General features: G+C 37.5%; 1 protein-coding gene and 1 non-coding gene across 5 annotated transcripts; one reads left to right on the plus strand and one right to left on the minus strand.

Annotated features, from left to right (window-relative positions):
* Nucleotides 1-3,124: 3,124 nt before the first annotated feature.
* TRNAA-CGC lies at nucleotides 3,125-3,197 on the plus strand. The gene has a single exon. It is a non-coding gene; the product is annotated as a tRNA-Ala (tRNA).
* Nucleotides 3,198-5,822: 2,625 nt separating this feature from the next.
* On the minus strand, nucleotides 5,823-25,144 carry LOC112500194. Of its 4 annotated transcripts, XR_003067340.1 has the most exons (17): nucleotides 24,878-25,144; nucleotides 17,052-22,020; nucleotides 16,794-16,982; nucleotides 16,290-16,404; nucleotides 14,606-15,659; nucleotides 13,532-13,979; nucleotides 13,108-13,161; nucleotides 10,163-13,025; nucleotides 9,956-10,069; nucleotides 9,688-9,818; nucleotides 9,140-9,232; nucleotides 8,778-9,047; nucleotides 7,818-8,436; nucleotides 6,770-6,845; nucleotides 6,536-6,687; nucleotides 6,236-6,449; nucleotides 5,823-6,137 (listed from the first exon to the last, which is right to left on the minus strand). XR_003067340.1 is itself a non-coding variant. In XM_025103548.1 (15 exons), exons 1-15 carry the CDS (start codon nucleotides 25,126-25,128, stop codon nucleotides 6,588-6,590), a joined length of 11,346 nt encoding a protein of 3,781 aa, XP_024959316.1. In that variant the 5' UTR covers nucleotides 25,129-25,144; the 3' UTR covers nucleotides 6,155-6,587. The 4 variants fall into 4 exon arrangements, 1 of the variants encoding a protein (XP_024959316.1); XR_003067341.1 differs by having other exon boundaries at nucleotides 6,301-6,687; XR_003067339.1 differs by having other exon boundaries at nucleotides 6,236-6,687.

The raw sequence follows: 25,144 nt of genomic DNA on the forward strand, positions 1-25,144 counted from the left end.
AAATATAAAAAATCTAAAATATAATTAGAATAATTATCGAGTTCCAACAAAATAAATAATTATTATCTTTATAAAAAATTATATTATTAAACCAAATATAAATTACTTCGTTATTGTACATAAATTAATTATAAAAAAATTGGATTAAAAAATTACACAAAAAAATGAGGAATTTCAAATAGTTAATTTGATTTTTATGATATCGTCAAACATATATTTTATTCAAAAATAAAAATATCATTGCTTTTTCAAAATCACATAAAGCCACATTATAACATCGACTGAGATAAAGAATAAAATGAAATATTAAAAATACGATGTATCTCGCTGCATTGCGCGAGTACGCTTCTAGTCAATATTAATACCAATTAACTATTTAAAATTTTTTGTTTTTGATATTAATTTTTTGTATTATAATTTAATTTAATTTAAATTTGATAACGAAATAATTTATTTTTCATTTAATAATATAACTTTTTATAAGGATAATCGTTGAGTATTCTATTAGAACTCGATAATTATCTTAATTATATTTTAAATTTTTTAGATTTTAAAATGAGATGTTTATTCTTTATTTGATTATGTTTATCTACAGTTAGTTATATGAATTTAAACATGGAGCTTTAATAAGTTGTACTTATGCATAATTACTTGTAATTTTAAATTTTAAGTAATATGCATCAATATGCAGTACTTCGCATAAAAAATTGTTTTTAAGAGTTTTTGTCAAATGCTTTATAATATATTATAGATAAAATTAATTATATTTTTTTATGTTAAATCAATATATCGACGAGTACAAGTACGCTCTATATGTTTTTGGTACACGTTTAATCTATGTTGATATGAGACAATCCATGTACTTGCATCTTAAGGTCGAAAGCATGTCCAATGGTGCATAAGTGTGGGTATTGGGTATTCTCCGGCTAATGCCACATTTATGTAATGGTTACCATTAAAATGCACTATTGCAATTGTCATGTGTTGAGATAATGAAGACGGTTGTGTCTTGAACGGTAAGTACGTCATATTGAGAATATGTAGTATGACACTAAACCTTGAAGCAGTTAGAATGATAATTTCAGGCGTAGCAATCAAATGCAAGTAGGTGCAAAGACGCCCTTCTAGAAGAAATTCAATGCTTTGTAAATTCTTACGTACTCGTTGCTAATCACATAAGAGTAGCAATTTTTTTTTTGTAAGGGTGTCCGGGCCAAAACCCGACTAATCCCCGGCAAATTTGGAGGCTAAACGTGGCCCCACTTAAATGTCGTCAACACTCCCCTCCCAGGGCTCGAACTCGGGTTCATGACTATGTCATGTCCAAGCCTTTACCACTAGGCTGGAAGGTCTTTGACAAGAGTAGTAATCTTGATGCTCAAGTAGTTCAAACATTAACTCTTGTGGATAATGTCACATTCTTCGTGACCACCCAAACAAGTAGATATTGCAAGGAATCTTTAATATTTACACTTTATAACCTTATAAATATTTGTTTACTTTCTTACTTTATCATTTTATGTTTTATACCTTTATTATATTATATCTTTACAGACTCATAATTAAATAAAAAAATATTCAATATTGGCCTCATTTCGAATGTATTGACAATACGATTTTAATGGGTGTAACTTGTTAAAATTAAAACGTATCTTTTAACGTATTTTAGTTAATATACACGATTATGTACGTTAATGTGATAAGAATGTAAAACGAAAAATGAAAAGGCAAGGGCGTATCATAAGTTAAATAATTAACTACAAGAGTATAAAGTAAAGTGTAAGTATTAAAAATATTTTTCAATAATAAAATAATTAAATCAAAAAATATTCAATACTACACTCATTTCGTATGTATTGACGAGACGATTATAATGATGTAACTTGTTAAAATTATGTATAATAATAAATAAAAAAAAAAAAAAACTATCTTACCGACTGGTTTGCCAAAAAATAACTTTAAATTGAGCTTCTTTCTCGATGACCATCTCTCGGAAAAAGTTGGGTTTTAAATCAAAAGGTTTGTTGTTTGAATCTTACGAATATTATTCATTGTTAAAAGGCAATGTGAATAGAACAGATATCGTAGTTTTGGTATCAGTAAGATGTAAGTGAGCTAATAAGAGGTGCATAAAGGATGTAGTATCTGAATTGATTTGAATATGTTCTAATGTTTTGGATCTATAAAGGATCGACTCTTTAAGAACCGAACACGGTCTTGGCCCAATCGCATGATCCTAAAATAATCTTCCCTTTTCAAGTTGTAATCGATTAATGATCAGTCTAATCAAATATCGGTTAATCTGATAGATGAATGACCAATACCTATGCCCCTTAATTGCGACTAGTTTATGAAAATCTGGACCCCAGATTGCTTCGCAAATCAACCGAAGGGTTACTTTTTTCATTAATACACACACACACACACACACACACACACACACACANATATATATATATATATATATATATATATATATATTATATAGATGTGAGTTACTATGCAACCCTTTACTTTTATACTACCAATACAACTCAATCTCAACCGTCCATTTAATTTGATAAATATGTGATTTTATAAAAGCTTATATTGTTTCCTAATATAAAGTATTGATCATAATTAATGATCTCTAGTCATCTTCCATAAATATTCAAATCATAATAAATAAACTCTCATTATTTTCATAAATATCTCAATTGATTAGGTTGCAGTGGTTGTACAAATATGATAAGTTGTATTTGAAACGTCTTCTCTCTCTCTCTCTCTCTCTCTCTCTCTATATATATATATATATATATGGTTGGGTTCACGTAAAACAAGACTGTTTTTATGAGACACAATTTTTACACTTAAAACTTCATAATAAAATGTTGTGAAGGTAAAAAAAACCGAATCTTCACATCAAAAACACTGTGAATGTTACATTTACAGTGTTTTGTTATAAAATTTCAAGTTTAAAAATCATGTCCACGAAAACAGACTTGTCTCTCATGATATATATTATCTAAAATTTGTAATTTTGTGCACCTCCAAAATTGTTGCTTATCGTTAAAAGAGAATTTTAATATTATGTTTTATGAAATAATAAGTAATAAATAAAGAATTTCTAATTAAAAAATGCGCAGGGGGTGTAGCTCATATGGTAGAGCGCTCGCTTCGCATGCGAGAGGCGCGGGGTTCGATTCCCCGCACCTCCACTTTCTGTAATTTCATTTTTACTCCCCTGAAATAACAACTAAATTACATATAGGTCCCCTTAGACTTGGAGACAAGCTTTTTTACATTCATAGTGTTTTTGCTGTGAATATTTGGATTTTTTTTTATCTTCACAGTGCTTTGCTATACAGTTTCAAGTGTAAAAGAATGGTACCATGGATCTCATGAAAACAAACTGATCTCACATGAACCCCAACCCTAGGTTCCTATATTATTATTAATTAAAATCATTATAGGTCCGTACTGCAGAAAGTTATTTCAATTTCAACTCAAATGAAAAAATGCACTGCAAAACGATCTATAAAACAACTGATATCGTTTTATTCCTCAATTAAATCAGGAGTGCTTCCAAAGTCCATTTCTTTCTCATACTACGCGTAAAAGGGAAAATACAAAGACTACCATTAAAGCAGCCCGAACGAGACTTATAAATAAAACAGGAATTTTGGAGTTCGTACGAGTGGTCAAAAAGTACAAGTGGTAAAGCAGATAGTACAAGTGAAAGAGCTTTGGCTTGTTGTACCAATTGCCTACCATAGACCCTACTTTTGTTTTTGGCGAAAAAGATTAAAAAATCACTATTATAAACTTTTAATTACAAATATTAATATTTATATATATTTTTATAATTTATAGCAATAATAATAATAATAATTTTTTGATTAACCTGGATATCCAACCTGCTATGCGAGGCGACTAATCCGATGGTGACCACCTGTTTTGCGGGTACCTCGGAGTCATCGCATTTGAACCTCCATGGCAATAAGGGATTTTTATTTCTACTTGGATTTGAATCTGGGACCTCTAGGAACTTTTGATATTTAAAGCCCAAGCTCAAACCAATCAGACACCACCCTTGTGGTTATCAATTATAATTATTTTTGTTTGATTTTAAGTAAATTTCATGATATACATTATCTACTATATATAGTATAAAATTAAGTATCTTTATGGCTTTAAAAGTATATAATATTTATATAGATACCTTTTTTTTTTTAAAACTCTGTTAAATCATGGGATATTTGAAAACCAGTGCATAATGTGTTATTTCATACGATTTATTTTCATCAGTGACTAGTATTTAATGTAATAATTAACATATATTTGTTTTACAATGTGTTTGTTTCGCATGTAATCGATTCACAATGTGAACTTTTTTGACGTGTTTATGAAACAAAAAATACATGTATTTTTTGTTCACATTATGAATGAATACAAACGATTTTGATTGTGATTATTTAACGATGTGTTCTCGAGTTTTTTCTACAAAGAAAAAGGAGGAAAACGAGAGGAAAGTAAGGGAAAGAAGAAAATGCCGTGTTCTCGAGATTTTTAAAGAAGGAAAAAAAAAGGAAAACAATGTTGATTTTTTATTTCAAAAACTTTCCTCCCAAATGTGGGAGACAAATGAAGAAAGAAAAATGAAAATGAAACTTAATAATAATAATAATTATAATTATAAATATTTATAAAATTACATATCTACCCATCATTTACAACCCGTTGGAATATAAATAAAGATATATTTGTAAAAAAAATACCATTTCTTCCATCCTCTCTTAAGGATTGTTTGTTTACCGGTTAATAGTTTCATTAAAAGGCAACTTCTGAATCGTTAAAGGTGAATCTTATTTAGCAAAAAAAAAAATCTGTTTCTTAATGGTTTCAAAACCATCTGAATGATTTTGCATCATGGACGTCCCTTAACCATTCAGCAACCCTAATTTCATTGTACACAATTACCAAATATATTTCATTTTACACTATATCATGAGAGTCTCTTAATTAGTCTGACAACTTAATCATTCTGCATCAAAACATTCAGCAATTCAGATTTTATATCTACTTATTTACCATTAATTATTTAATCTGATTGTTTATAATAGATAATCGTTTCAAAACACATATCGAAAGACCCTTTAAAATTAGATTAAAAATATAAAAACAGACAATTTCTTTTATTAAAAACATGTAATAATTTTTTTTAAACATGTTTTTTTAATATATTTATATTAATTATTGAAATGAAGATATTTTTAAAAGGGAATAAAATAAAATCTTGGGAGACAAAAACAAAGTAGGAGCAAAATATCTTCCAATTTAGTCTTGGTCTCCATTAAATGCATTAAGTTGTATTATTATTAAAAAAACAAAGACATTTTCATTGGGTTTTCTAAAAGATTGGATCCAATCATAATTCATATAAACAATCAATTTCCGTCAACTACAAACAAAGGTGGTGTCTGATTGGTTTGAGCTTGAGCTCCAAATGTCAAAAGTGTCCGTAGGTCTCAGGTTCAAATCGAAAGAGGAATAAAAATCTTTTTGTACCCACGGAGGTTCAAATGCTTTTGATTAACCTGGATATCCAACCCGCTATGCGAGCCGACTAATCCCAGAGCGACCACCTGCTTTGCAGATAGCCCGGAGTCACCACATTTGAACATTCGTGGCCACAATGGGATTTTTATTCCTCCTTGGATTTGAACCTGGGACCTCCTGGTACTTTTGATCTTTGGAGTCAAGCTCAAACCAATCAGGCACCACCCTTGTGGTTATATCTTAAGAAATTTAATACCTATTGGCAATATAATATCAAATACAACAGTTGATATGATAAACTAATCAGATATATCAGAAATATGATCTTATAACTAAACTCTAATCCAGTAGGTCTGTATGAAGTATCTGTCCAGGAAACAGTTCACTTGATTTTCAAATGGCCTGTAACTGAAGATTCAAGTCTATTTATGTACTTCAGAAAAAAAAAACACTTACACAGTAGAAACTGGCAAATATGTTACAGGCAATATCAACGATGTTGTGGGCACCGTATGATTACCAATACCCTCGTGAGTCGTGACCGAACAATCTTTTGCTTTTCAAGAAACCGAAAGATTGTTTGTCTCAAGCCTCCAAGACTGCAAAACCATTAGGCAGCAGTAATGAGGGTATAAACTAAAAGAATGAACCAAACAAACCCAGTGTAGGTCTTTGAGGGGGGGGTGTTAAAGTATACCTGTCTCAAGACACAGTCAGACAGACACACTGTTTCTGAGAAGACACCTAGCAGAAGAGCAATACCTTGCAGCAGTTTCTGAATGTTCAAGGTTGCAAAAAATGAGCTCATAAGAGTCTTCTGAGGAAGCCTGTAGCATGTTTGGAAAAAGCCGACCGTGTTTGAAATGGCATGCCGTTTTGACGATTTCAGTTGCCCGTGTTTTGGAGTATACCTGAACGCGGACTAGGGCACATGTAAACGACCTTCTAACTCACTCGTGGTCAAGAAAGGTGCACCAAGTAAACACCCTAGACTGACCAAATGCCTATATGGGTCAGGTGGTTGGTAGCAAGGAATGCACTTTCAAGGCTCAAATCCACGGAGTCCAACCTTCATACATATTGCAGAGATTATCCACACTCGTTGCTTGCCTAAGTAGATAATCGACTTGCTCTGCGATACTTGCATCTCTGAGGAAAGGGAAAAAATTAAGTCTTAAAATTCTTTTATATGTAATGAATTACGAGGTGAAGTTCCAGGAACAACACATACCTGTTATCGGGGATATCTCGACCTTCTATTTTCATTTCAACCCGCCTTAGAACTGACATGGCATAAGCGTTTTTACCTAGTGGACCACGTAGTGAAAAGCAATAATGAGACGAGTTCAAACAGATTACTTGCAAACAGGGAGCCAAACTTCCATGAAAGGAAAACAATCCAACAAGGGTTATAACACCCAAATGACTTGAGTAGGCTTGTGAGAAACTAGAAGTGAAGGTCAAGTTTTAATGCTATCCACAAGAAAAGTCCCTACATAAGGAACTGTAGGGTATCTCTGACCAGGGGAGAAAAAAGGAAAAAGATGAAAACATGTTGTGTGCGTGTGTGAGAATTCTCACTTTCTGTTTTGTTCTGTCCTGTCCCACATACCAAACGCCCTAAGCTGCAGCAGCTTCTTGACTAGAATGCAACATTGGTAATCTTATTCATTCAGCCTTCCTTTGCATTGTGCAAAGAGGCAGTTTCCATGACTCAAACCAGTGACTACGGTCACAAGTAATCTTATTTTGACTAGGTTGTAAAAGGGATAAGTTTGTACCATTTTTATCCTGGACTTGCTTTCTAGTAAGAAGGCTTCACCAAGAATCAATTTGATATGAAGTTGGGGGATGTTTGTTAGTAGCTTAATGAGCTTAATGAGACTCACAACTTATTCGGTCAGCTATATGTGACTGTTTGGCAGTGGCTTAATGATATAGAAAATGACTTGTTCAGTAAGCTTCTAGGGGGAACTTTATGCAGAAAGTCTAAGAGTTCTTTCCAATTCTGTCTCTCCCGATCAAAAAACACACTCCTTCCATGCATGAAAAACTCTCCCAAACAAAAACCTTCCCAATCTATACAGACAAATTAATCTACATACACAGCTTTATCCATACAGGACTTAATGAAAAACAACCAAACAGCCCCTAAATGCACTTTAAAACAAGTTCAAGCATAGAGCTTAAAGTAACCACCAAACTTGGACCATAATAAGAAAAATAAAATGCATTGAACTTGGCAAGATTTAAGGAATGTAATTGGGATTAAAACTTACTCTTCACCCTGCTCACTTGGCCTGGAGCATCTGTATTTTGTGTAGGGGATTTACGACTTTCCTCTTGATCCAAGGAAGATGCTTGCCGTTGGGTACCGATTTTTATATTTGAAAGTCCTATATTTATTCCAGAGGAACTTGATACACAAGTACCAGAACATGATGCCACATCTTCAAGATTATCATCCATGGGATCACCATCCCCTTGGCTAGCATCCTTATCTCTAGATTCCAACTCCTCCGTATAAGAATTTTCTCGAGCATCAGTTCCACTTGGGGAAGAACTAGATATGTCTGTGCTTTCTTTGCAATCAAGTACATCTGGATGTGGTTCGGTTACTTCCGAGCCAGTGAAACTATCAGCAGCACTTGCTTCAGCTGACGTAGGACCAGAGTCTGAGCTGCCATCATAAATACTATCTGGTGGAGATATCCATCCTTTATCTTGCAAACTGAATCCTGTCATCTGAGGCAACTCCTCATCGCATTCCCCATCCGATCTGGAGAAGATGTCATTCTCTTTGTTATCATATCCAGTGTCATCCCCAACAAGATCTGGCCTTGATAAGTTCAAGTCCTGTGACCTTATTTCTTGGCTTTCGCCCAGTCCTTCAAGAGCCTAGAAGAGAGCACAGATGTTGAATACTTATAGATATCTTGAAAATAACAATGTAGAAGCATTTGGCATGCAAAAGCAGACGAAAGATTGTGTGAGAATAGGAGTTAAGTTAGAAGTGTAAGAAGGGATTTGGACCCTTGATCACTTTTAATCCCAAAACAACCCCTAAATTGCGCTTTAGAATGGAATTAATCCGGTGTATCTCATTAGTGTTGATCTAGTGTTTCTCTTGAATTAGGATTTATCCAAGGGTGAAAATCCTTCTTACCCTTCTAACCATAACTTCCATTCTCACTGGAACCGAACCCTGCAACAGCATACCACAATCATCACATATGTACCTTGTGAAGATTTCCCGCATGGATATTTGCTGTCCGTGCCAACCTTGTAAGCATGGAATGGAGTCCCTTCACAGAAAATGTAAGTGATGGAACCAAAGGTTTAATCACCTGACAAGCCTCCTTAATTTTTGTATGGTAAGAGTGGTATATGGCTTGTCCATGAATAGGAGATATTTCCATTTTTGTCTCTCTTTCCTTGGTCATAGCCTCGGTCATTGCATCAACATCCTTCGATAACACCGACTCCAGTGGAAGTACAATGCTATTTGCCTGTTGAAGACAAACATATTATATTCGTAATCTCAGTAAAAGGACACTGCAGAAGGTTTCTGTATAGACGTCTTCACGAAGAAGTTAAAAACCTTTAAAAGATCTCCCATAAGAGAAGAGTGTAACGCAGAAGCCTCTTTTCCCAGAGTGTGAACATCATGTAGACCTTCTGTTATTGCCAAAACCTACAAAGTACAAAAGGTTATTAGTAAGATTAAGGGCCTGCTTGTTAGCAGCTTAATGAACTAAATGAGACTCACAGCTTATTCAGTCAGTTACACATGACTGTTCTGTAGTGGCTTAATGATATAGAAAATGACATATTCGGTAAGCTTATGGGGGGAGCTTTATGCAGAAAGCCAAGTTTTTCCCCAAAACCTTCCCCGTTCCAAATAAAAAACATGCTCCTTCAATCTATGAAAAAGCCCTCCAAACAAAAACCTTCCCAATCTATGCAGAAGATTAATCCACACAGATAACTTTATCCATACATAACTTAATAGAAAACCAACCAAACAGCCCCTAAATTTGTGACATGAAATTCCAATATACCATGTAACATAATAAATAGATTTTCGTATCAGAAACTAGAACCCCAAAACTTGTGCTTAAGAAAATAATTATTCTGTCCGTTTCATACCTCTTCAAGCATGGACCCACACTCAGAAGTCAGAGCAGTGTGACCCCTGGTAATGCTTCCGAAAGCAGACAATGCCATGCTAGCTTCATAAGCGCAGTCTCTCATAGCAACAAAGGTGTCTTGTAAATCCCCTGAAGGAAACAATTATCGGAAACGTTATGCTACATTAAGGCATAAGAGAACATAATACTTGATTGGTCTTTCATAATACTTAATTATGTGAGCAGTGACAAGATACAGATGAACTACATTCATGGGAAGTACATACCAGATGCCAAGTTTGCTTTAGCAGAAGCAACACGCAGTTCATTGCTTGCAGTGAGTAAACCATTTGAAGCAGCTTCCATATTACTTTGTGCTAACTCCCACTCATGCTCAGTACCTGGTCAACTCAAAAGCACCAGAAGTTTGTCAGACATAGAAGTGATTGGCATAGTAGTCTAGCAAATTGATTGACAGACAATATTATGCTCACGTGTAAAAGAATGATAAGTGGCGTCCAAATTTGTTAATACATTAAAGTAAGCTTGCTGCCAGGCTCTGCCATCTGCCCCTGCTCTGCTTGAATGTTCTCCAGGAATCCCAAGCACCCCATCTCTAGATGTTTCAAAATCCAATATTGACATACATATTTTGATTATATCTGATGCCTTTTCTCGAGCACCCCATAACAACTGACGTCTCTTTGCTAAATGATCATGGAATTCAGGTGGAATTCCCGAGTTCCTTGCTGAGGTAGAACCAGTCATGCCCGAGTTAGGACCACCACAAGCCCACCCCATGGCTCTCTCAAGCTGTCCTTCTGCTGCAATCGAAGTTTGTTCACAAGCTTGCAGGCACTCTATTGACCGAACTACTTTGGCTACCGAAGACCGTATAGTTTCCAACAATCTAGGTCTGCTAAGGTTTAGAATAACTGGAAGGGTGTTGTCATCACTTGAAAGAAATTTGTGACATATCAGCCTGCAATTATGCAAGGGACTCAAGGTGACATCATGCATCCACTCCAACTGTACAATATCCAAGCAGGTCTTATGCAGACCCTCTTTAAGTTCTTTCACCTGTCTTTTCATGAGTGATGCAGCTGACATTCCAGCTCTTACTGTTTCGTGTGCATTGCAGTATTCTTCAAGCATTAGTTTCACTCTTTCAACAGCACTAATATCTCTTGTCATCTCTTCCAAATCAAGGTCCTTTGTAGCCACAGGCACTTGCTTCAGAAGTTCACTTTCTGTATCCAACATAGTCACCAGAAGCGGGGCAACTTTGTCCCTTAGATATTGACCAATATGTTCCTGGAGTTGGATAGACAGCTTTTTCTTAACAGCATTTACAACATGGTCGAATCCCAAATTTTGATCCCTCGACGAAGCTGCTATACGTATGCACGAATCAAGAAAAGAATCCATAACAGCCACTTTCCACATAAAAAACAAATGGCTTTCCAGTATGCCAGAGAATTTCCAAATATATGCTGGTATAGCACTACCATAATTAATCAAATCTGTAACTTGGGAAACTCCACTTGAAGAATCGGATGATCTGCTGCCATATGATGCTAACGTCTTATCAACTGATTCTAATTCAACGAACGGCTGGACTAGTGCCAAGAGAAGTGCTTTGCTTCTTGAATATTGTGGTTCCCGATCTTGTTCTTGACCAATTAAAGACTGAAAATGATTTTCGGCAGATATTAAAGCATTTCTAATACTTCCTTCCCGCTTTATTAGAGAAGAAGTTCGAATGTCCTTCTGATTCCATGTTTGATGGAGTTCATCCAGTTGTGCTCTACAAGCCTCTTCTTGAGATGCGAGCTCCTCAGCCTCCTCCCAAGAGAGATGATCCCTACCCTTAACAGCAGCCTCTTCAAGGGCCAACTGTTGCTCAGTAATAAAGCCCACCTTCACAAAATAACTCTGCTCCAACTCTACCAGAGATGCTCTCTCTATCTGAACCTCAACCAGCTGTTCCAGTGCTGTATCAATTGAACCCCTGATTTGTGAAAGAGATCCAAATGCATCCATGATTTCTGAATCATATGAAATAACAGATCTCACGACATTTGGTAGAACATTTTCAATCATTTGTGCAACCAAGCTCTTACATGAGAGCAAGCTGGTTTTGAAAATGGAAGCCCAGTTTGTCTCAAAAGAATCATCTGATCTATCTATATTTGCATCAACCTGAGGCATATCCATGGCAATAGATTGCTTTATTTCATTTACCCATCCTCCAACAAGAACACATTTCTCTATTTTCTCTTCAAACTCGCAGAGAAGAGTTCCTAGATCAGACTGCAGCCTGCTGTTCGTAGTTCTTGCCCCACTTGAATGACTCAATACCTCAAGTAGTCTATGCTTAACCTCGTTATAAAGAGAACTTACAGCCATGCTTACTACAGTTAAAATCTTCTCATGCTTCTCGACCAACTCACTTTGCAATCTAAAATCTTTGATCCTATCTTGCTGCCTTGAACCGAAACTTACCAAAGGGATGCCATCCTCCCTCCTCCCAAGATCAGTTGACTGCAAGAACTTTGTGAAAGCGGCCATGAGACGATCCTTGGCTCGGGATTCGGTCTCCACACCAATCGAGGTCACCAGTTCTTGGTACTCTTTTTCAACTCTCTCAATCTCCTCCGCATACTTCTCTACTTGAAGACACAAATCATTATGAATGCTCTTCACTGTCTCAAAACCATCTTCACGCACATTTGCAACAAGCTCAGCACCCTGTCTTCTGGTAAGCGACAGAACATCTGAAGAAATGGTATTAACTGAAAGTTTCAGAATTTGTGCCCAACTGTGCACCGGGCTGGTTGTAAGGTAATTTAGAGGAAGGATCCTTTGTAAAGCCAAGGAATATGTTTGGAGAGCTGTAACAGCAGCGCTGACACCATGATCCAGATCAGAAATTAGCTGAGAAACTTCCCTATCTATATCATGACATTGGACTTGTGTAGGCTCTGGAACAACAGTAAATGGAACCCCTGCCACCAGAACAGCAGAGGTAAGAGCCAAACATTTTTCTTTACCAGTTAACTGTATGTGGGATTTTATCTCTGGGATAGAACTGTTTCTTAGAGCATCAATAATCCTTCCATGTTGTTCAATCCAGGTAGTTGCCTCCAAGGCTTTCTCAGCTACAGCAGCCTTTGTTTGAGAAAATTCTCGAGCCTGTAACTCAAATGAAGTACGGGTTTTCTCTGAATTAGTAGTTGCTTCAGCAACAATTGCTTTAGCTGATGTCTCATGCAGAATCAGGTTAGATCTTTCCTGATCTGTGCAATTGTAGATGGCAGATACAACCTCGTATTGACTTAGGACATCTGCAAACCTCTGCAATAACATCTTTGGGTGAGCGAATTCTGAATAAAAACAATCACAAGTTGCAAAACAGGTTGTAACAACTTCAACCTACCTGAAGAGCAGACTCAACAGCTGGTAATGTAGCCAATAAGAGATCATGATGTTCCTGTACATTTTGAGAAAATAAATTACAATAATGTACCAAAAGCGTTTATGCAAAGAAGGATAACCATGGTGAACCAAGGCTCTTCAGTTCTGTGAGGAATGGATAGGTTAGTCTTTGTTGTACAGCATTCCTCTTGCATATTTTCTAAGAAGCTGCTACGTGACTCCAACTCATGACTTTCTATTCACTACGAATAAACTTAGCAGGTGTTCCATCCCCCCTCCCCCATCTATGGAAACATAAATTCAGTACTTCAGCATATGATTTGAGAAAACTATAGCTTAATCTCAGTTAACATCTCTCACTTGAAGATAGACACTCCACCGACCTGGAAATTACACAAATTATTACAACCAAAAAGTGCCAGTACCTGCAAAGGTACACGAATTTCTTGAACTCGAGATGCAAATAGACTTAAGCTAACTGCCAGCTCCATGCCTTTTCTTTCTTCACCGACAATTGCCGCATCATCATGAAAATCTCCGCGTGTCCACTCCACAAGAGGATCCCAGACAAAAACCTCTAATAACATCAAGAGCACATCTTTGTTCTTCTTCAAGATGCCAAGAACTGCTTCACAGTTTTTTCTGAAGGAGCCTTCCGTGCCCATTAATCCTAAAGCTGCTTCAAGTGTTTGTGTTAGGCGGAAGGGAACAATTTCGGGAACCTTTAACCTTTGTCCTTTGTCAAAGCACACATTATAATCAATGTGGACAATATCCCCGCTATGGAAGTCCAAAAGAATATTATCCAAATGCCTGTCCCCAAGACCCAAGATGTGCCCTACCATGCTCATGGCTGCTACGCTTCCAGAATACCTGAAAGCAAATAAAATAAGGTGATAGACAGCATAATAATCCAGTACTTATGCTCTTCCAATTCATTATTAACAATGTGCAACATCATTCTAGACCATTATGCAAGCAATACGTTATTTAGATAAAACACCCCACCCACACCAACGAGAAAGAAGGAAAAAAGTAAGCCAGGAAAAAACATTAAGGGTTTCAATCTCATCGAAGGTGAGGTGTGTGCATGAGTATTGGCCGTATATATATATATATATATATATATATATTATACTTCAAAACAAAAAGGAAAAAGAGAAAACATCAAGGGTCACAGAAGTGCATTCATGAAATATATCCACACACCCAACAAGGGAATAGTATGGAAAAAAAGGTGAGTGAGAGCGCAACCAAGAGACTAACGGATTTCCGGCACCTCAGATGTTTGGTTTCTCAACTAAGGCCATCCTGCTACAATTTCTTCCTTTCTTTTCAATTTTTAGGTCATCCATAACATTCACCACACTAAGTTTTATCATCTTCGAGTATTATGTCAATGGATTGCTCGGCAGTTAGAGGTGACATGCAAATATGCGTTAACACACTAGGAGAATGATGGTGTAGCAGAGAAAGGCTTCTTTAGATATATGACGAACCTTTTCAATTTTGAGCGGAAGGCTTTGAATCCTTCACTTGCACACCAAATTTCTTGCTGGAGAAGCTGTTTAGGAGTCTCCTGCATAAGGTCCAAAAGAACTTTTCGTTTGACATCATGCGGCCAGTCTTTTCGAGAGATCACTCTTCTTATGCCTTTCTCCTTCAGTGCTGGTATAATTTTACCATAAAACATATCAGTAGGCCGAGGTATGTGTGACTGCACTGAGTTCTTTGTATTGCCAGAAGCAACCCCTGAAAGTTGGGCAGCCTGCACACGGTTCTGCCAAGACTTATAGACACTATAAATGCTTGTTACATTTTCCACCCACTGAATTAGACCAGCGCGACCACTAATAGGTGTCACTGAATAATGCCGGATGCCAATAGGACAACTGTCAGTCGCAGCAGACGAATGTAGAAAACCATTTATAGCTTGCAACAGTTGCATTATTCTAGCATCAAGACGCAGGTCTTCCCGGCCTTTCAACAGATAAGGGTACGTTTGACCATCTGAGCCAACTATAACGAGTTTCTTAGGTTTCGTCTTTGTTGGCAAGATAACTAATTGTTCCGAGAAAGATGCAATTGTGACAATACCCTGAAGAGTACTTGTCAGATCCCCTTCAGACTCAGAAACAGTAATTTGCTTCTCAAGACCAGGCATTGGAACATCAGATGACGATAGCAGAGCCAGTTGAGGTGCGACTTCTCCCAAGGATATTGATGATTTCCTTTGATAGGATGCCAGAGATGCAACAATGCTATCAAATGGTCTCCAAATGTCCCCAAGTGCAGCAGCAGAAGCTGGAGTCTTGAAGTTTGAAATGGCTGCCTTGATCTGTCCCATATACTCATCGTGGAACCACATTTCATGAGGTGTTTCAGGTTTCCGAGAGGTAGAAGCCAAACGACGCTCCAAGGTAACAACAATAGGAGCCATCATAGCAGAGTATTTTGCTGCGTTTATCTTGTTCTTCTCGGTATGACTAAGTGTAACATTCTCCGCAATACGTGACGCCTCCTCTTTCAGCAAATTTATCCGTCCGGTTACATCTAGAAAGATATTAAAAAAGAGTAGGCCGTTCAAACTTCAAGATATTGGTGCAGTAAGGAATGAAAGGTGCAGATAAATAATTAATAAATAGGAGAGAGAGCAAGAGTATGACGAGCACTCAGGATTAAACTTGTGGCATGTAGTTTAGCCGAATATATGGATATAAAATATAATGAAATGACAAAATGAAGATCAACTGCTGTCGGAGGATTCCTGAAGTATACATGCATGCATCTGAAAGTTAAATAGCTAAAACTCAGAAGAGTCCATGTAGGCCATAACACCTCAGAAATCTTGGGTCCTACCCCCTCCCCCTTCTCCGATTAAGAAAAAGCAAAAGGAATAAATTTATGGTGTGTATATTTGGGCTAGTGCTATAACACATCTAATGCTTAGTAATAAACAGCAAAGATCTACTGAGATGTTTGCAACAAGAAAATGTCAAATGTCGATGAATTCTATATGTCAGAAATCATAAGAGATCCTGTGCAAAACTTCGGTCAATCATTCTGGAAGAACAGCAACAAGTTGCAAGCACGTGACACAGAAAACTGCATCACATGTTTTATTATTTTATACTAATGCTTAAGAACCTATTGTCCAAATTCAATTTGGTCGGCATAAGCTACCTGAGTGAAGATCCTGGAGTGTGCTGAGCCACAATTCTTCCCAAAGAATGGTTACATTTTCTAGCTCTTTAATCATGAGCTGGACATCCTGGACTAATCTTGGATATTGCTTGTTCTGCATGTACAGTATGAAAGCTTAGTCTTTCAGTGTTCCTCAATAAGAGCAGGCAAACAATAAAAATATATTAATTGTTACAAACGAGTAACGACAAAAACATCAAATATGTGTAGTGAGCAAGTAAGAATAAAGGCCAAGAATAAATCCTGAGCAGTTGCTCAGCAGTAATTAAAGTTACAAGTAATGGGCAATAATGCAAGCATACATATATGAGAAAATAGCATTTGTGGAATCCCACACAATGGATGATGCTTGTGGAATCCCTCTCCCCCATGCACAAGGCCCCCGTAGGTACAACCAGCAGTGCGGAAACCCTACCGGATATGTCTGGGGACAGGGCTTCCACATATATACACACATATATCACGAACAGGGTTTCACATTACCAAACACGCCAATATATGTTGAAGCTCCTCAGAAAGATCCTCTTCACTTGTGTTAATATCAACAAGTGTTGGATAAATTATAGACCATGGAGATTGCTTTGCCAGCATCACCAGAATGCCCTCAAGCTGTTTCCGAACATCTTCTTCAGGATGAGAGCTTAACCGTGCAAATAGTTGAGGTGTCACTTCCTTCAAAAAGATAGTAGTCAGAATAGAATTATTCATTTGCAAAATTAAAAATAGAAGAAGTAGACACACCTGCCATGGCAACAAAGGAACTGTGGAAAGCGCAGGTTCCAGGATAGCTTTTAACTCCACCCCGTAGTTAAGAAGAATATGCAAGACATAGAGTGTAGCTTTCAATGTATAACTTGCATTCTTTCGGCCTTCCTCACCAGCAGCACCAGCCAGTTGACTACCCCAGAGCTTGGAAGATGAATGTGACAGGTAATTTATATAAGCTTGAGCTGCATGCCCAAACAGAGATACCCTTCTCTTTCTCAAGGACCACCAAACCTCAACCAAGTCATTTAACACTGATAACGCAGTTCCCTCAACACCAATATTTGCAAAAAGAAAGAATTTTTGCAACTGTGAGGCAACAACAGCAGAAAGGCGTTCACAACTAGAACTTTCGGCTCCAGGTTCTCCAGCTGCAGCTTCAATTATACTCACTACTTGCTGCACCACCGCATGGACATAGTTTTCATCTCTCTCTTGTTCAGGAGATTCAAACATGAAGTTGCCATCTTGCAGGACACCAGTTAAATCTTTAACATCTCTTGCTTTCTGAAGAAGCTCTAGAACGACAGATTTGACTCTTAACAGCTCTTCTTCAGTTAATGTGAATCTATTTGCTAGAATTTCAGATCCAAGAATTGGAGAAAAGGAGCAAGACTGAAGTGCAGTATCATTTGGGCTTGGCAGGGATGCCCTAGCTTGAGCATAACACCAAGAAGCATAGGAGATCCACGACTTTCCCATAGTGGGGCAAAGACGTGAAGAGAGTTTAGTAGCTGTACCTACAAGTTCCTCAACAATGAGATTCATCCTTGGTTTAGAGTTCATATTATCATCAGTGTGCCTGAGTTCTTCACCAAGGGAAGTACTTCTTGCAGCAAGTTCCGATCGCATTTTGAAAATAATATTCTCCAAATTGGCATCCATATGGTCCCTTCTTAACCAATTTGAAAGTTTTAAGCAAGCCTTTGCCTTTAGAGCATCCGCAGCAGCAACAGAAACAGCAGCTGAGGAGGAAACAATGGAAGGACTAAGAAATGACCATATACCTGTATATGCCTCTTCAAGCCTGTTTTCAGCATGCATCAAGAGAATGCTTTCATATTGCACACTTGAGAAGATGGATTTATGAAAACTTTCTTCAGAAGAACCTAAATGACACTTCCTAAAATAGTCATTGAGACGATTTGCTAGCATTAGGTTTCTTTGTTTTCGAGCCAAACTCAGTAAATTCAAGCTGAGATTTAGAGTCACTGGGGAGGTTGGATGAATTGTTCGGTAAATGCGGAGAACTTTCATCCATAGCTTACAATCTTGAATGATGTGATTGCTTGGGAACTGCACTTCTTGAATATACGAGCTCAACAACAATGAAAGTTGTGTGTCTTGAGTGCCTGAAATCTTGCAACTCTCTTCAAACGCAAGTATGCAATGCAGCTGGTTAACATGTTCTGCTGCTTCTGTCAACCCGTCAAGTGGCAAAGTCGAGAATGTTTCATTCAGCATTAACTTTGCCTTGTGTAGTTCATGCTGAACCATCTCCATCTTCCCCTCCATATTGAAAAGCATCGCCTGTAAAAGCATCTGCTCACTCCTTTGCAAAGCTACTTTTGGATCTAGTGCAAGTTCATTGCTACTTTTAGGTGTCAAGTCAAGGCATGCCCATGCTGCCTTGTAATCACCATCATCAAAATGAGCCAGGGCATGAATCACATTTAACTCATTTCCTGCCATTGTTAGAGCACCGGAATAACTTTTGCCAGCATGCTTAGCACGAAGCAATTGCAACTCTGACAGCCAAGATTCAAGTGATTTCCAATCCGAAACTGCACTATAACTTTCAATTATACGAGCTATGGCAAATTGTACACCTTCAGAACCCATAGAACCAAGCGACTCTTCAGTTTGTAATAAATGAGTAAAGTGGGCAGCAGCCTTTTCGTACTGACCTTGTGCTTGATAGACAAGTCCTGTGATCCAAGACAAGGATCCAAATCTTCCATCGTCAGTCACACTTCGGTTTTCTTCCATAAATAACGGAAAAAATGCAGTTGATACCCATTTCTGTAGTCCTATCAAAGCCTCTGGCTCGTGATTCTTACACAGAGACAAGGTCATATGCCGTAAAACCCTCAAGGTATCTCCAGAGAACCTAGACTTCAAGTTATGAAGGTTTTCTATCACTTGGGTCCTTGACCTGTCCTTCATAGATGAAACCACTGAACTTTTGAGCTCTTGCAGACGCAAACTACAGTAATGAATTGTAGCATCATGACATTTCAGTGCCAGCCCTGCATTCATCATTGGCTCACATATTCGAGAAAACCATTCCTCGCAGACTTTTTTATTTGCTCTGAAGAAAACAAGACTCTGACGAGATGTAGATGGTAAAACAGTTGATCCATCATAAGCATTGTACACATTTTTCTTCAACGACTCAACAAAATCAAGTAATAATCGCAATGGTAACAAGTGAGCGTAGGAGGAACCTAAAATATTTAGGTTTGAATCACTTTGGTCAGTATTAACCTGTAATACATGTGCAACATCCAAAAGCATTCGCTCCAAAGCAGCAAAAGTTTGTGAGGGCCCACCGAGATTGGTTCGAAGGCGTGTAGTAATACAGTATCTAGCTGCTTCATGTATGGCCCACCATGCTCCAGCGAGGAGATTTACAGAACATATTTTTTCCAGAAGATCTTCCTCCACATTCATATCCAACCATAAGCTAGTCACATGCAGGTTTCCCATGTCATCTTGTTGAGCCAAAGCAAAATCCTTTGAATTGCGACAAGTATGAACAAGCCGCTGGATCCAAGAAGAAAGAGGCACCTTCCATCTTTGTGAAATGTAACTTAAGATGGAGACAAGCTGCTTTGAGTGAAGCTGCTGTGGCAGTTGCTTCAGGGCAAAAATTTGCTTCCACTGCATGATTGGCTTGTTGCCAAGTCGAGGGGAAAATTGCCTGTATTTGGTAACTGCTCCATTGTCATTCATACCACATACAAGTACTGTGACAGGCAATGCATGAGAAAGTAACTTCAAAAATAATTCTTTGATATCTTCATCTGGATCTCCAAGCTTTTCAAGAATAGTTTCGGTAAAAGCATATAATTGTGACGAGTGGAGAAGTTTTGAGTGCAGAAACATTTCCAATACCACTACAACCTGACACCTCACCTTTGGTTCCCTATCAGATGCAGCATCAAGAACAGAGAACACTATGTCACCAAAAAATTCAAGATAGCCAACGGCCTCAGAATGATAATTTGTACACTTTAAACTGTCATACATACGCTTAACAGTCTCACAGTATGTATTTATCCATTGTAATGCTTCTAACTTCAATGCCAAAGGCGATGAAATATGAAGAGCTCTTTTGAGGAGCACAGTGTATTTCCTGAGATGCTCCAACATCAAAATTGAATGTCCCTCCCTAAGAGTACCAGCAACTGAAACTTTTTCATTTCCTTTGTCAAACAGGACAACCCCACTGTTGTTTTTCCTCATTGAGAACTTGCTAAGAAATTCCACTGTACTTAGCCTATTCAACATCTTGAAAATACTTACTTGCAACTCCACATTTTCCCGAATAGGCAGTTCAAAAGGATTCAGATTCTCGATAATATGATGTATCATTTTCTCTGATCTATTAACATATAAAGTATCAATTTCTGCTTGGCCTATCAAACTATTGCCACCACCCAAAGAGACACAACTCAGGAGAACTTTCATATCAAACTTAAAGAGTGCAAACAGCTCAGTTTTGGAAAAAATATTAGGAGCTGCAATGCTTCCAAACTGATTTACTTCCAATGATGTTTTCCCAAGCATACTCCTTAACATGTTTAGCTCTTCAACTAATGAAGTCATTGCACACTCGACAACTTCATTGTTTCCGTGCTGGAGTAAGAAGACATATGTAGCAGCAGAACTTGAGGTCACCAAGTGATTTGGATGCAGACGAAGCTGAGATACAGGTGAATCGAACTGTAATATTTTATGTACAGATGAAGATAGAAGCCCAAGCTTCTGAAGTGACAATAATTGAAGATTGGTCTTGAGAACCCCATGAACCTGAAAAGAAGTAAGTTTCTCAGCATTTAAAGTTTTTGTGGCTTGTTTCATATCCAAGCTTTGAAACAGGATGTCGACTACAATACTGTAGAAAGATGCAAATCTTTCACTCAGAATTTCAGCCAAGAGAGTCAAACACTTCCAGGAATCCACAATCCATTTTGACCAGCCAAATTTTCTTCCAACCAATGACAAACATCCCAATAATTGAGGAAGCATCTTGCCAAGGGGGTTTTTAATTTCCTCCAGTAAGTTTATCTCTAGCAACCCAGAAGCTGTGGACTGCAAAACGGTAGAAAAACAAGATAATAATGCAAGCAATCTTTGACGCTGTTGTGCGGTCCCAGGGCTTCCATCCTGCAGCAGTACATCCATGTCCCCCAAAAACTTTGAAAGCAATCCCAAGGAAAACTGCAAATTGTTGACCCAATGTTTCTGAAATTGCAAAAAACTATCCATAATGACACTCCTATCAGGCTCAGCAAGGTCGGGAATCATTGCCCATCCAAGAAGCAAATCAACTATGTCAACAAAATGGGCCTGGAAGCAGATGAAGAACTTCAAAGAAATCAAAGTCAAAACACTCAAAATCCGGTGCAGTAAGCTTAAGGAGGTTCTCTCATCCTCGAGAAGTTCTTGACATGCTTTGAGAATGGGCAATGCATATCTCTCAGTAGCACCGATATCTCCAATGCTGAGGAACTCATGGAGACCTTCTGCTGCATATTCCACTGTCCCGTCACCAGCATTAACATTGCTAAACAATGGCAATGCCCAGCCAATAAATCTATCAACCAAATTTCCGAGTATAACTTGGTTCTGCCTTCCATTTGATCCAATAGGGAGTGAACATAAGACAGCACACAAGGCACCATATGATGTGGCAGCAGCTTGACGTACAGAATATGATCTACATAGATTAAACAGCGTAAATATAATAATGACCAACATAGTATGAATATAAAGTTCATTCATAGAAAGACTTAATAGGAAACTGTATTGTAGCGGGAACCATTATTGAAAATATCAGATCAGAAAACATTCCAAGGTGAAACCCAGATCTGCAGCATCTACTGGGTACTTTTAGAAAACTAATCAATATGCATAATTGGTCCAAAAATTGTGGAGACATCATTATTATATTTGATCTTGCAGAAAAAACATATGCAATACTAAATGATGGCATTGAGAGAGCAAATCTATGGTACAATACTAAATCGACAGTACTAAATGATGCCATGGTGAGCCTTTTAGAACCCTGATATATATAAGGGTTCAAACGAGAACACTTTTTTACTATAGACAATCCACATGTGATACTATATTCAATCACATATGATACAAGTGTGATACTAAATCAGAGACGTGGACAACTTTGGTGCGATCTAGGTTGCAGGTTAAGTCGCCCTTACACCACTACGCCCCCTCCCGTGTGTTATCACATGTGATAAAGGTGTTCTTGATGTGATACTATAATCCATCACATGTGATATTAAATCATAGATGCAGATGAAGCCTTTGGCAACACCTAAGTCGCAAGACACATCGTCCGCACACCACCAGTTCCTCTCACGTGTATTATCACATGTGATAAGGGTGTTCTCGTAAAATGGAGGTGTTCTCATTTGAACCTCCACCTATATATATATGTATATACACATAATATATAATAATTAACATTATAACATTATAATGCATTCCCTTTATGCAATATTATATATTAAAGTTTGTTATTTTATAGAATAAATATACATTGGATATAGATGCAGAATAAAGAAGTGCTCAAAATTTCTTCCCAGATATAGTGCTTTAGTCAAATATGGATGTTGGAACTTTTAATCGAACTCGGATCAGATATCAGCATGTTCGAGTTGATTAAAGTCCATTTACAGGCCTAGATGCTGCAGTCTAGCACTACCGTCTACTATCACCTCATCTTTATTATTCTTGCTATGGGTGAGAAAGGGTTCCCTGTTGCCAATAAACTTTCCCCGGCCTTCGATTCCCCTTACTCATAAAGGGTCTGGTAGCGCGAATGCCCGCTTCTTTCCTTGCAGGATCCATTGTTCTAACACTATCAAATCTTGTCCTCGTGGACAAAAGAAAGAACACTTGTTCTATTTAATATTTGTTCCTCTGCATTGCAAGTTACATTTTTTATTCTATTTTCACTTCCCTGACCTGTGATCAACTGACATGTTACTTCTCTAACAAAGACAAAGCTGCTGCTTTGCTTCATGGTCCTAGATCTGCTCCTCGAGTGTAAACCTAGATCTTTTCAAAAGTTCTTAATCAGATCTAACCCCTGAAGACCCTGATTTCTGGCAAATCGGGCATAATTAACATCTATGCTCCAACTTAAGGAGGAGCGTTGGCAGAAACATCCATGATTTAGGCTCATTATTTAGGCATGATTCAGTACTGTTTGCTTTTAGTCTTCCATGATGTACACTATATAATCATGATTTTCCCCTTGTCATGAGATATAAGATTACAACACTATCTTAGAATCATTTGAAGTTAGGTTTTCTTTGCTCTCCTCAAATTCTCTAACATATATAATTTGATGTTTCCCTCCAATAAAAGAATTTACACATTGTAAGGATAAGTGAAACCATTTGCCCTTGCGCTTGAAAAGATTGGTTCCAGAAAACAACTCTTGCCAGATATCTTAATCAGAATAGTTGGGTACACACAGGATCTGTAATTTGCTTGTTTAGAGTGAAGGTTCAGATAGGCATAGGTAGACAATTTACGAATTTTAGTTATATATCGAGTGTGCATATGTTCAAAGAGAGAGGAACCCAAAAAATGGGGAAATATTGTAAGAGATAAGTGCAACCTGCTGATGCGCAGCTTGCTGTTACAGAGGCAGCAATGCAGGATCATAATGGTGTTGCATATTTGGAGTTCGATTACACCAATGTTACATAGGCAAGTAAATGTATTGCACATCCTTATTATGGTAGTTTTGACTTTTGAGTATACTTTCTATCATGTATGTACTAATGTTAAGGGGTGGCATGCTAAGGCTTAGCTAGTGACATGTCAATGCATCAACTGTCTAATACACGTTTACATGGCCTAACTAGGGATCATGTGCTTAATACCATACTTTTATGGACATACATAGATAAAACCATAAGCATATTTTCTTTGTCACTCTTGCAACACCGTGCATTGCGGACTTCTAGCTCCAACTTTCCACAAGAATACCTTCCATCGTTAAATGAAGTTCAAAGAAAAACATTTCCAACACATGCAGCCCTATTTCACTGAAATTGAAAAATAAACAAAAAAGCAAGAGAGAATCCATTTAGACTACTACATAACTCATCTCGGAATAAAGCAAATAAGAGGGTATTTTGTTGGAATGTCAATTTGCTAGACATCATAGAACCAACATCAATGGTAATGCTCTCTGATTATATTATAATCATGGCGAACATAAAAGCATACATTATAACATGCCTTTCACTGATCACAATCACATGTATACTTGAACCTTATGGATATGGAAGTAGGGTAGATATCAGACGGCAAGCAATTAGGTTTAGCATAGTATATCGTTGACTCGCGGAGGGACATAATAACAATTGTTAACCCACTAATAAAGAAAAAAACCCACCTCATGCACCGAATAGTGAATACTGATAACCTAAAATTTCAATCAAATATGGCGCATACAAATCCAAGTAGCAATCAAAAACAGGTTTAATGGTAAATCACTATATCCAGCTACAAACATATATAAGATAGAAAGTTACTTGTCTGCAATGAGTTGTGAAAACCCCTGTGCGAGAAAAGAGGCAGAGTGAGTGACGAGAAGCGAGTTATGAGGGTAAACAATTGCACGGTGAAGTGAGTTGATGGCTGCCAGTCGAGAAGCATCGTCTTCGCCAGCTTCAGAGGGATTGTTAGGTTGCGATGAAGATGAAGAATCGTTGTCTTTGGGGAGAGCGACGGAGAGCAGAGCAACCAATTGTTGTTGTTGATGATGAAGACCTTGCATATTCATGGCTCCTTTCAAATTG

Source organism: Cynara cardunculus (genome assembly GCF_001531365.2).
Source record: "Cynara cardunculus var. scolymus isolate 2C chromosome LG 17, CcrdV1, whole genome shotgun sequence".
Taxonomy (NCBI): Eukaryota; Viridiplantae; Streptophyta; class Magnoliopsida; order Asterales; family Asteraceae; genus Cynara; species Cynara cardunculus.

Excerpts from the sequence above, each read along its gene's own strand:
- LOC112500194 (XM_025103548.1), bottom strand. The coding sequence starts at position 25,128 with ATGAATATGCAAGGTCTTCATCATCAACAACAACAATTGGTTGCTCTG. Across the intron at positions 13,162-13,531 it reads AAATTCGTGTACCTTTGCAG|GAACATCATGATCTCTTATT; the intron begins GTACTGGCACTT and ends CAAAATGTACAG. Across the intron at positions 13,026-13,107 it reads CTGTTGAGTCTGCTCTTCAG|AGGTTTGCAGATGTCCTAAG; the intron begins GTAGGTTGAAGT and ends ATGTTATTGCAG.